We start from the raw sequence: 13,313 nt of genomic DNA on the forward strand, positions 1-13,313 counted from the left end.
CTAGGCAATTAATCCATATGGTAACGAAAACCTTTTTTTTGTTTTTCCTTTTGCACATAAGAAAATGAACTTTTTTTTAAACTAGAAAATAAGAATTTTCTGCTTCCCAGGGGTCATATCTTACCTTGTGGGAAAAAAAAAGCCAACTTATGTGCTTTGGATATACCAGGTGTTGCAATGGTCTTAGTGAAGTTTTTAAGCTTTAATGGCTTAAACATTAATATGTTTATTTTTAGTAGCTTAAACATAATAGCTTAAAACTACCCTAAGATTTCCTCATTGTATTACCTGTATTCCCTCACTGGATCCTCACAACAACCGTGGGAGGTGTTATTATTATCCCCTTTTTAAAAATGAGGAAACTGAGGCCACGAAGAGGCTGAGTGACTTGCCCAGGGTGAGGGTCTGAGGCAGAATTCAAATTCAGGTCTTCCTGATTCTGAGTCTAGTACTTTGTCCTTTAGAGCCACCTAAATGAGTTCTGGATTATGTCTGGAAAGGGTTCTAGAAAAGTAGTTGTATGAAAAATCTCCAAGCCACTTATACTTAGATTTGGAAGTCAGTTATCTATTTTTCTTTTTCTAGTAAATTTAATTACTAATTAATGCATTAGCTTAGGCCATTTAAATTGGTCTATCTAGTTTATTGGCTCAGGGTAGGAGGAAGTGTCCCAGAGACATGTCTAGAGATGCCAGGGAAAGTTGCTTGGTCTGTGACTTAATATTTTCCACAAGGTTAATGATTTACACATGGATATTTAAGAATTGACTGTTTCCTTCCTGGAAGATAATGGAACCTACAGCAACAGAACACTAACCTAGTGGCCAGCTTTTCGGCTTAGCCTTCTTCACCTGGCTAGAATTCTGTGCATTTTGTTTTCATTCAAAGGCATTTTTTTCCCTTAATTTTTTTTTTTTGTTTTGGCTAGGCAATAGGGTTAAGTGACTTGACCAGGATTACACAGCTAGTAAGTGTTATGTGTCTGAGGCCGGCTTTGAACTCAGGTCCTCCTAACTCCAGGGCCAGTGCTCTATCCACTGTGCCACCCAGCTGTGCCCCCTTAATTTTTAATTCTGACCCACAGAACTGCCTACTTTATCTTATCCAACACTTCCAGAAAATCTAAACTCCACACACTCTACACCAGAGGCGTCCAACATTGCTGCCTGCAACACTCTCGAATGCAGCCTGATCCAGATTAAAATGTAACGGGGAAATAGTGAATGAAAGTTTTAAAATACTACAGAACATCAATAATGTGACTATGTGATCTTCTAAGTCAATGAGCAGCCCACCGGGATCCTTATGTAAGGTTTAATGTCCCCCATTTTTGTAGGAGCTTCTCAGCACTGCTCTATACCACAAGCAACATGAACTTCTTGAACTGTTCCAGAAAGACGCCAGGCGTTCCTTTCTCTGTGCCTTTCCCAGGGCCCTGTGAACACACGCCTTTCCTGGCCTCCCTCTGAAATCTTGTACAACCTTTGAAGCCCGTTTCAAATGCCACCATCTGTAAGAAACTTTTCTGAGATCCCCCAGTCATTTAAATCAGTTCTCTTTTGGACATTACATAGTACTTATTGGGGGTTTGTTTATAGTGATTTGTTTTTGCCACTTCCCCCTCAAGATTTTAACTTTCTATTTCTCCTAGCACTGAATTATAGTGCTTTTGCATGTAATATGTACTTAATAAAAATTTGTCAAATGACTGAATTTAAATGTATATTATCATTTATGATTTAGAGCACTAGACTTGTCATCAGGAAGACCTGAATTCAAATCCCATTCCAGACCATATGACTTCAGGCAAGTCATTTTACCACACAGTTTCTGTTTCCTCATCTGCAAAATGATGACCTCAAAGGATTATTGTGAGGATCAAATAGGATAATGTAGGCAAAGAGCTCTGTAAATCCTAGAATGTTACATAAATGACAATTCTTGTAATTCTACTCAAACATACCCGCAATATCTCGTTATACACAGGATTCAAGGTTTTCTTCATCACAAGTGTTTTCTTCTTGCCCATTTTACCTTTGTCTGGCAGCAAATAGGTCTTTACATATCTAGAAATTGAAGACATAAGGTGATCAGAAGAAAATGGTGATTTTATTTCCTCACCCAACTTTTCAATACTTGAAATAGAAACAATTCTTGCCCTAAAGGGAGGAATCAGGAACAATGCGTAGGAGCTGTGGAAAGGCCCACATGGGCTTGGTGTAAGATCAGCTGGGTGGCCCAGTGGATAGAGTGTTAGGCCTGAAGTCAGGAAGACTCATCTTCCTGAGTTCAAATCTGGCCTCAAACAGATCCCTACTAGCTGTGTGACCGTGGGCAAGTCACTTTAACCTTTTTGCCTCAGTTTCCTCATCTGTAAAATGAGCTGGAGAAGGAAATGGCAAACCACCCCAGTATCTTTGCCAAGAAAACCCCAAATGGGGCCACGATAAGTTGGACATGACTGAAACGAGTGAACAACAAGGAAAGAATCCCTAAAACTTTGAGCTAGCCAAAAATAGAAGGGAGGTGGTGGTTCTTCCTCATTGGAGGTCTTCCATGGACCCCATTTGTTGGGTATGTTGTAGGAAGATTTTTTTTCCAGGTATCAGTTGGACAAGAGGGCTGCAGACATCCCCTTCACCTTTGACATTCTATGATTCTGTCAGATTACAATGTTTTTTGGGGCCAGAGAAAACCAGAGGCAACTACACTGACAGGTTTGAGGTTTCAAAGACTCTCAGTAGGAAGCCACCTAAATATCTCGCAATACTACATGCTTCTGTTACTGAACATTAATAAGGAATTCCCTAACGTGCCATTAATCTGAAAAAACAAAAAAGGTTGGGAAACTTTTATATTTGACTTAGATCTTCAAGAAGGAAAAAAAAAGTCTCCTACCAGAGAGCATGATAGCATCAAACAGAATAATGAAGTTATTATGCAGTTTACTAATCTTGTTCCTCTCCTCTTTCAAGGAGCCCAAAGAAATGGGTTTAGTGGATCACATGACATTTTCATAATTAAAATATGAAAAAGAAAACTCCACACTCAATTTCTCACTATTTTAGTACTTCATTACTTTGTGAACAGCTCTACCTATTCAGATCACAGAGTCTCCCCACCTTGGGAGACAGCCTAATAACATTCTAATTTGGTTGTTGTTCAGTTGTTCAGTCATGTATGACTCTTTGTGACCCCATGGACCGTAGCATGCTAGGCCCTTTTATCCTCCTTTATCTCTTGAAGTCTGTCCAAGTTCATGTTTGTTTCCATGATACTATCTATCCATTTTACCCTCTAGCTTTTTTGGCTGTGGCCAAAAGAAGGATCATCACCTCATGGCCAACCCTCTAGGGATAAGCCTCCTTGCAAAAAAAAAGTTGTAATCTGACAGAATCATAGAATTTCAAAGGTGAAGGGGACTTCTGCAGCCCTCTTGTCTGAGGTGGTTGCATTATTCATACTACATATTTCCATTGGACTGGAACCAATTACCATATTTCATATCATTATAACCTCAAATTGTGACAATTTTTATTTGCTGACCACTTCTGGGGGATTCATTATTCACACTAATTGAGGGCTAGCTGTATTTAGACACACTGTCATCAGGCCTGGATTCAAAGCCCTTCCAGATTGATATGTTGCCAAAACTTGGGCTCCATTGGCACAAATTTTTGAACCAAGGCTCACTTCCATATCACAGGGAGATAACAGAGTTGGATTTTAGTGGAGGCTGCATTTTAGGACAACAGCATTTTTATTCTTTTTGAAATCAAGGGCAACAAAATTGATTATTTGAAGTGAAGTCTCTTTTCAAACATATCCAAGTAGACTGTTCTCAACTCTTTTTTTTTATCCCCTTCACCCCTCCACCCTGATTTTGACCTTGGTTTGACTATTTTTTTCAACAAGTCCTCAGAAAGTCCCACTGTTTTAAAATGTTTTGGTTTGGATTAGGGAGTTTAGTCCTAAATAAGTCTATAAACTGTCTTCTTCAAGCTACTTTCTTGGATTTAGCTCCCTGAAAGATAATTTTTAAAAATGGAAACACTGCCACTATCATTTCTCCCCATTTCCTACTTGGACAAGGTATTGTGAACTTAATAGAATACTGGAAACTCCAAAATTCACTTACGGGTCGGAGCGCTGTTTTTTAACATCTGCCGCTGCTAAGTCCTTGCACTGGGCCACAAAAACATGGAACTCCATCAATGAATCCACATAATCAATGGCAAACTGAACACTTCCTTTAATATCCAGATTGCCAAAGTCTCCACTGTAAACACTCATTGCACTTCCACTCACCTGAAGGCACCAGAAACAAGATTTTCATGAGTTTAGCTTCAGAGTACATAAAAGGATTTTAGAAATAACCCTTGTTGGGTGTAATATACATCTGTAGGCAAGATAATCATTTATGTATTTTAATCAGAGTATGGAAAGATTTCAACTCAGCAAACCAAACATGAAGCACAAAGAAACAGAAGCTAGCATTTCTGATGCATTTTGGTGAACTTCATACAGTTGGGAGTTTTTTGGTTGTTTTTTTTTAAAGAAGATAGTTATTTACAGGATGGCTCATTTGAAAGCACGCTTTAAAAAATCATGTGGTTATAAGCAGGCCTATTTTTAGGGCTGTTCTTTTTTTTTTTTTAATGGCCAAAGAGATAATATACAAGATATACCAGACACAGACCATAGTGACATAAGTTCTTATATCAAATTTCTAAGCTGCCAGGGAGGAATTTCACTATGTTAGCAAGTCACTAAGTCTAAAAACTGCTTACTGAGCTTATACTCTGAAAGTCCAGGAAGGAATAATTAATGAATAATGGATAAGTGATGGAAGGAGTTTAAAAATTGCACAGGAGGTAAGCAAACAGATTGATATTGATAGGGATTCAATAGGAACCGGTTCAACAAAAGTAAGGTTCAATAAATCCAAGGTCAATCAGAGTTTAAGCACAGTTGAGTGGCATATCTGGAAATTTCATAATACCTAGCTAAATGTACCTCACTTTAGGCAAGAGATTCTTCTGGTCTGAAATAGTTATGTGATAATCAATTTCTTATCATTCTAATTACCACCTCCCTGTTCCACTCTTTCTTTCCTAATTCTTATTGAATTGTAGGATCCTTGAGGATAGTGTTGAATTTTCCTCTTTGGGTACTCAGGACCTAGCATAGTGCCTGTTACATGGTGGTCACTTATAAAATGTTTTCTACAGTGAATTGAATCTCTTAAATGTACCAGGGGAGCTTTATATTGATTGGAATCCTACTGTGAATCCTATGAAAGAATGAATCACCCCCAGAATTTCTTTTCTATAACTCTGAATTTTTAAAAATTGAGTGTTTAAAGGGAAGGATACACAGACATACATGTACACATAAACATGGATTACCAAAATCAAAACAAAAAGGTCATAATGTAATGCAATGATGAGTGTTCCTGTTGTGTATCAATGCCATGCCATCATCCCCCTTAATCTCTATCCATGTGCTCCAAGGTCTAGGGTTCAAGATGCTTGACCCTCAGGAGTCAGGGGAAGCTGCACTAGATATTGCCACAATATCTAATCAGGTTCTTAACCTGGGTTCATAAATAGATTTCAGGGGTCTGTGAACTTTGGATGGGAAAAAATTACATCTTTATCTTCACTAACCTTTGTTTCTTTTGTAATTCTATGTATTTTTGTTTTGTTTTTAATTTAAAAATATTATTCTGAGAAGGGAATCCATGGAATAAACCAGATGGCAAAAGGGACTCATGAAATTAAAAAAAAAAGTTTTGATGATGGCATAAACCCAGATGCTAGCTATCTGATCAATATGGGGCCATTCACAGATCCTTATCAACAACTAATTCCTGTAATAAAATACCTGCCAAGCCTGTGACCAGCCAAGTAAGCAACACTAACACACACATATATACAAAAACAGGCACACAAATAAATACTCACACACATACTATAAAAGATGCTTCCCTGTGACTTTGTCAAGCATCATACAGGAAATATTAATTATTAATACTGTTGGCCATCTGAAGTCAAGTATTTTGAGATATATACAGACAATTAAATGGAGCTATTTCTTTTGGAGCTGATGCGCAACCAAGAAAAAAAATTTTAGCTGGTTAGAAGCCAGTTGCCAAGTAGAAAGGCATTCTGGTGCTTGGGGTTAAGGGAATGGCAAAATAAAGCAGCACTGGTTTACAGAGGGCAGGGAAAGAGCAATGAAAGATTGAGCGAAAGCTGGGCCTTTGTTTACATACAGAAGACAGTGATGTCATGCCAGAGGAGCTGCTGAAAAGATTGGTTAAAGAGCTCGGGCTCTTCTTGTGTCTGCCAAGCTGGTAACTGCTTTCTGATGTGGTATCGGTCTCTCTGTCATCACTCTACAAGACATCACATAAGGCAGAAGTTATTTAGGGCCACGGCAAGTTGTGGTCAGAGTCTATGTGGAAGAGTAGGGAGCTAAAGTCTTATCTCTTAGAATCCCACTGCTCTGCAGCATTTCCCAAGTACTTTGGAAACTCACTCTACACACTGTTTGCCATGGGGAGGAGCTGAATATAAGGTGGTCCTCTCACTTCAAATCCATCCAAGGGGACTGAGTTACTGAAATACCCGGAGGATAGCCTCACCAATATGCTAGAACCAAGGTGAGGGGACCCAAAGGTCATGCCATTATGCAGCATTAACATTCTATGTTGTACCCTCCAGGGCTTCTATTTTCTATATAGGATATTAATTAACTTTACCCCAAATGAGAAGGATTCAAGGGTCATGGTCAAGAAACAAATATTTTGTATAGTTCCTTTCATTATTAACATGTCCTTTAACTTAGAGATCAAATCATTTACTTGAGTCTAAACTGGGGGGAAAAATCTGTTCCTAGATTAATCCCATTAAAAAAAATCCTATGAATTTACATATACTATTATGCTTATATACACACACCCACTGTATTTAACATTTTTAAAAAGTAGCAATAAATAAATACATTTAACTTACACGAGACAGTACATGTCTGTTTTAAAATAGCGAATCAATAATTTAGTGCTTATTTAAAATCTTTTTTCAGAGATTGGGAATTTGAGGAATGAAATTTATAGGGAAAAATACTAGGGATATAGGGGCAAGGAAAGGAAAGCATCTATAATGCTAATTTCAGGACGTCTTAAACTCATGAGTTACCATCAACTAAATGCATATGTCTATAGACAGATTTGAGTTGGAAAGGACCTTAGAGGCCATAGAGTATAATGCCCTCATTAAAGATGAATAAAATGTGGCTCAGAGAGGTTAAATGTTTTCCTGACTCCAAGTCCAGAGTCCTATTCACTAGACCACACTGGATCTCTACATACAAGCTTTTATAGTATTACCCCCTCATAGATTTCTTTTAAGGCACAGACCACTGGAAAGAACACTGTGCTGAAACCTCAGCTTTGACTCTGCCATTACCTTGCCATGGGACTTCAGGTAAATCATTTCCCTTGACTAGGTCTCACTTGTAAAAGGAAACAGTTTTGGTTAGATGGCGCTCTAAGGTTCCTTCTGGCTCAAACATTCTGATTTTTCTGGTTAACCTTCCAATGTGAGCTCCTATTTTGGGAGAGGAATTCAAGAGGCAGTTAGCTAACTAAAAGGTAAGGTGGGGAGAGGGATCCTCTAAACACTTTCCTAAAGAAAGAAGTTAGTTCATGCCAACAGACTCATGCCATGCCAGTCAGGGTTGATGCTATGAAACCAATTTTCATATGGGGTAAGAGGGGGGAAAAGAGAGGAGTGGAATTCACCACTGAAAAAAGAAGAGACATCTTCCGTACAAAGGTACAACAGCAAAAATCCTGTCTTTTTCCCCGGGGTTCTTTAAATTGGTCCAGAGTTGAAGAGAAAGGAGATAGCAGAGATGACCCTATTTTACTTTCATTTCCCCAATAACCACTTCAGGCTTAATGATATAACTTCCTTCTTATTCAATACTTTGATGGATCTGTGACCTCACCAGTGGTATACTGGCTTATACTGGTACAAGTCCGAAGCTATGCAGGCCTTCTCATCCTCTGCAATTCTCATCTATCTCTTGCTGTAAACCCTTTGTCAAGGATTCACCTGATGCACTGAAGTCCGCCTTCTGGTTCTTTTCATTTCTGGATGCTAGTCCAGGCCTCTGTTACATATTTGTTATTCTTAACTCTAGCCTCATCTTGGTCCCAATGTCTCCTCTGGTCCTATACATCCTTAATGATGTTTTATCTATTACATCCCATGTACAAGTCATAATTGTTCTTTAACCCTCCATGCATCCGTCCACACATCTTCCCTTAGAGTTACCTGTAATTCTGATTCTTCTGAGACTATGATGTTCCATGATTCACAGCCACATGAGTTTGATAATTTTTATTTTGCTAATTTAATGCATGTTGAGATATAGTGTGTCAAAGGTATTCTACAATATGCTTTTTTAATGACTGGCAGTGCTGAACATTTTCCAAAATGTTTAGCTTTTGTATTATCCTAAGCTTTGGCCATTTACCCACTGGAGATTAAGAGTTTCTGATCATTTCAAAAAATCTAGCTTTGAGCAATCATCTTTATTAAGAGTAATCTTCCCATTGTTGTTTTTCATTTACTTCCACTGATTTTCATTGTGCATAAAGTTATTTTTACATAATTGCACCCAACAATTTGTCCCAGATACACATTTTTAGCATTAAGAGTAAAATAGTTCTTCTTTACATTTAAGTGGTAGAAAATACTCTTATTTTATCTTTTCAAAAATTTTACCATATACATGAGCATATACATATAACTATAGGTCTGCATGGAATTTATAATGATGTAATTTATGAATTGTAGATCTAAAAATTTTTCCCTGTTGTTTCTCAATGTTCCTAAGAGCATTTATTAATTTTTTCCTTCCCTTCCCCCTCAATTTTAAGTTCAGCATATATTAATTTTTAATGATATGCTCTAATTTTGGAATTTTTAGTCTCTTCCATGAGTTGGTCTACTTTTAGCCAAGTGGTAGGCAATTTAAACAGTTGTCACCATAGTAATTGTAAAGCCTATTTGCTTGCCTCCCTTCTATCATCACTCTGCAACTTACTACCACTACCACTGCAATGGACTACTTGGTATTCCTGTCTTTGTTTTTTCTATTCAAATTATACTGTCATTTTACTCATGTCTACAAAATACTCCATTGGGATTTTAATAGGTGTTGTGTTAAATTGTGTAAATTTACTGGGGGAGTACCCTCCTTATTATTCTATCCAACCATGAGTAAGGTATCTTTATCCATTCATTCAAATCAACTTGAAAATTTTATATTTCCTCTGATATAGGTCTTTGTGTGTCTCATATTGGATTCATCTTAAATATTTATGATTTTCCTTTCTACTATATATGGGAATTTGTTATTAGTTGTGTCTTCTAGTACACCCTCCCCTATACATTGGCATTTCCAATAGTATTCTAGAAAGTAGTGACAGTAGACATCTTTGCTATGAACATTAGGAAGGATATTGAAAAGCTTGAGTCTAGAAATGGATAGCCGGGGTTGTGAGGGGACTGGAAACTACTAAATGGTAATGGTTTCAAGGAAGTGGGGATGATAAATGATAAAGTATAATTTACTAAATGCCTGCTGTATGCCAGGCACAGTGGTAAATGTTGGGGATAGAAAGAAAAGCAAAACATAGTCCCTGTTCTCAAGGCACTCATAATCTAAGCAGAGGGCAGGAGTGGGCTGGAGAGAGACAACAGGCAAACAGCTATGTGCAAAATGAATATATACAGGCTAAGTTGGAGAGGGAAAAGGGAAAAGCACTAAGTGGGACTTTAGCTGAGATTTGAAGGAAGGTCTAATCTGGAGAAGAGTTGAGAAGGGCCATAATCTGCCTTGAGGGATTTGATGACCTTTCATGCTTGCCCTTAGAGGTCAGAACTAGGGGTAACAGCTGAATGTTGCAGCGGCAGATCTAGGCTTCATGTAAAGAGGAACTTCCTAACAGTACTAGGTATTAAAATGGGCTGCATAGAGACTTAGTAGCTTTCTTTTCATTAGAAGCCTTCAACTGAAGGCTCAATGACCACTTATCAGAGATGATATAGAGAGAATTCTTGGTCAGGTATAGTTCAGAGGAGATGATTTCTTTCAACTCAGAGGTTCTATGAATCTGTGATTACCAAGGGGAACATATTGGTATTAGATAAGTAGGACTTTGTTATCAGGAAGCATCTCAGGATAAAAGAAAGTAGCATACAATTTCCCAAATGTACTCCTGTCTGATGTCCCTCTATTCAATTCCTCAGCCAAGCTCACTGTCCATCTGTAGCCCCTTTCCAACATGGATGTACTGATGCTTATTCAATGGGTTGCCCTTCCAATGGCACATCATAAAATATTCTTCATCCACTTGGGGTTTGCTGTGTGGATTACTGGCTCAGTCTCTTGATGAAGTTCTGTAGTATTCCAGAACTGATGTAATCAGTATGAGATAATTCACAAACATGAGCTTTTCATTTTTTAATCAAGTCATAAAACAGATTTTTTAAAAAGTCTTCTCTTTGACATTTTAAAAAATACAGACACATAATCTGTTGTCACTCCTGCATAGCCAGAATCATAGGGACTTAAAAACTAACAAGGGGGAAAAACCACGGCAATGAACCAGTATAATTTATCTCTACCCATATAGTGAAGCATCATCCAACTGTCAGAGGCCAAAATGCTGGACTTAGGTTGGCATAAAACCATGTGAACTCTACAGGTTCCTATCCAGCCTCCACTTTTGAGGTTATGTTGCATAGATGTTATGTTGCAAAGGACACCTTAACTTGCACTCCTGAAAAAACTGACCCATTGAATGATTACAGGACAGTGAATCTAGCCCAAGGATAGAGTGATGATACATGGGCTGGAAAGGACCTTTTATCCCCAGACATACTTCCTGAGATACCTAGAACTCTAACAGGAGATGAAGTTTCTTATATTAATAAGGGATGAAATTCCAATCCACCTCAGAGAAGGAACACAGTAGCTTAAATTCATACTAAGGTGTAAACAATTGCTTGGGATGTTTTGATGAAAGTAGGAAAAAGATCAAAGGGTATCACATGAAAAGTAGGGGATGGGAGGAAGGGAGAAGGTACACAATGAGGGTGGGTAAATGTCACAGGCAATGAAGATTCAGAGCACTGAATGTGACAGAATTTAGCTTAGGGGCAGCCTTGTGAGAAGCTCTGACTCATTTCTGCCTGAGCAGCCCTGGAAAAAGGTGTGCTATATGGTCTGAAAGTTGGAATTATAAGAGTGGGAGACAAAGACGTTCTAGTAACAGAGGCTTGTTTCCAACTTCTTTTATTCTTCATGTCTATAAGAGGACATTTTAGTTTGGTCAGTTCTTAGAGAATCACCTTTCAGATGAGAGGTAATCACAAAAGCATTGCATGTGTTGTATATATTTGTTTGCCTGTTCTCTCCCATTAGATTGTAAGTTCCTTGAGGACAGGGACTATTTTTTGCCTCTTTTTATAAAGGCTTAGCACTGTGCCTGCCACATAGAAGGTGCTTCATAAATGTTTATTGAATTGAGAAGGTGGGTATTTAGGTAGTAACTGGAGGCAGGAAGAGAATCTGCCTTTTAACCCCTGCAGATGATAAGGCACAGTTCCTAGCCTGTTCCAAGCTCTCAGTGGTAAGAGCTCCGCACATTTGTTATCTCTTGAGGATTAGGATTTTTAAAAAAACAATCTCCACACTTTTTCAAAGCTAAAAATGGGAAGCTTTCAACAGTCAAACAGGACCAGGAGCAAATGAGATTTAAACAGCTTGAAGGCACTCAATAGTACTTAAATTACCCCTTAAAATCTATGGACATATTTTAACCCCAGCATATTTATTTGTTTTAGTAAACTAATACTTTCATCAACAACATGGATAGACTGTCCAAGCCAAATTGCTCCAGATGAACTCCCAAGGATGGAGAACAATATTTATTTTTTCTGTCCTCCCATGACAAATACTTCTCAGAATTTCTATTTTCCAGCCACTTTGGAGAATAGGGAAGCCTCTGTGGCCCGTACTTGACAAATGAGTGGTGACAGTCACATGAGACATGGTTTTCCTCTCTCCTGAACATGAGACACTTTCTATTGACCAGAAAAACAAAGACCAGTAACACTGAGCACTTCCATCTGTAATGCCACAGAGCATTACAAACACACAAACCCAGAGGGAGAAATTCACCTGTCAAATGTTGGTTTTTCTTATATTTAAAAATGCAGACTTGCCTCATCTTGGAGGAATGCTGGAACAGACTTGCTCATCCTTTTGAGTTTTTCGGGATGTGCAAATTGGTTATCAGGATGTGAAGGCACTGTGGAAACTAAAGAGCAGCAGGTCCATTTTCAAAACATTCTTACCACTGTTAGCAACATTTCACTCAAGTTAAAATCAAATGTTTCAATGAAGAGAGATGTGTTTGTTCAGAGACTAAAGGAACAGAGGTCCGCATGCAGGAACATGATAAAGATACATGCAGTGCTGATAAATTAGACATAGATATCTAACAAGGAGCTGAACCAAATCCAAATTGAAAACTAGTATAAAATATGAGATTCAAAGACCACTGGATTTAAGAGTCAGGGGATAAGGATTTCTAGAGCTCTGCCAGTTACTGGTTAAGTGACCTTGGGCGTGTCACTTTGCCTGTGTAGCCTTCGGCTTAAAATTTTAGGGCTTTGAATATGATAATCTCCAACATCTCTTCCAGGTCAACATTTCTGGAACTGGACCTGAATTATATTAGAGTTTTTCCAATTCAAATTGTTTTTTAATTATTGATTTACATCAGAACAGAGCAAGCTCACCTTTGGTTTTTATAGAATTTGCATTGCAATTTATTAGTTCACCTCCCTGAGATACACTATACATTTCAAACATGCTGCAGGCTGAGAAACTATTTCATTTGGATTGTCTGAATCTTCTATCATAATTCAGTTCTGAAAGTCCTCTTGCCCTTAAATATCTAAGGATTTAAATATAAATATATTGATATTCTCTAAGGAATATAGTAATAACTGCCATATGCATGGACAGCACTTTCAAATTCACAAAGCACTTTACATACGTTATTTCATTTGACCTTCAAAAGAGCCCTGTGAATTAGGTCCTTTAAGTATTGTCTTCATTATTTCACTGCTGAAGAAATGGGGCTGAGAGAACTTAAGTGGCTTGTCCAGGGCTACACAGCTTTTAGTAGTCTGAAGTAGGATTAGAACTCAGGGTTTCCTAGT

General features: G+C 38.0%; 1 protein-coding gene across 9 annotated transcripts in view; it reads right to left on the reverse strand.

Annotated features, from left to right (window-relative positions):
- SYTL2 (synaptotagmin like 2) overlaps positions 1-13,313 on the reverse strand; it is a 136,368-nt gene that overhangs the window by 14,841 nt on the left and 108,214 nt on the right. For 7 of the 9 annotated variants that reach the window (XM_020993723.2, XM_078156960.1, XM_020993725.2 and 4 more), the window contains 4 exons: positions 12,309-12,403; positions 6,278-6,400; positions 4,139-4,308; positions 1,964-2,066 (listed from right to left, as the gene is read on the reverse strand). In XM_020993723.2, coding sequence (XP_020849382.1) covers positions 1,964-2,066; positions 4,139-4,308; positions 6,278-6,400; positions 12,309-12,403 — 491 coding nt within the window. The remainder of the gene's footprint in view (positions 1-1,963; positions 2,067-4,138; positions 4,309-6,277; positions 6,401-12,308; positions 12,404-13,313) is intronic. The other 2 variants (XM_078156961.1, XM_020993720.2) reach the window with 1 other exon arrangement.

The sequence above is a fragment of the Phascolarctos cinereus genome, unplaced genomic scaffold (assembly GCF_003287225.1).
Source record: "Phascolarctos cinereus isolate Bilbo 61053 unplaced genomic scaffold, phaCin_HiC Scaffold_726;HRSCAF=1367, whole genome shotgun sequence".
In the NCBI taxonomy this organism is placed as follows: domain Eukaryota; kingdom Metazoa; phylum Chordata; class Mammalia; order Diprotodontia; family Phascolarctidae; genus Phascolarctos; species Phascolarctos cinereus.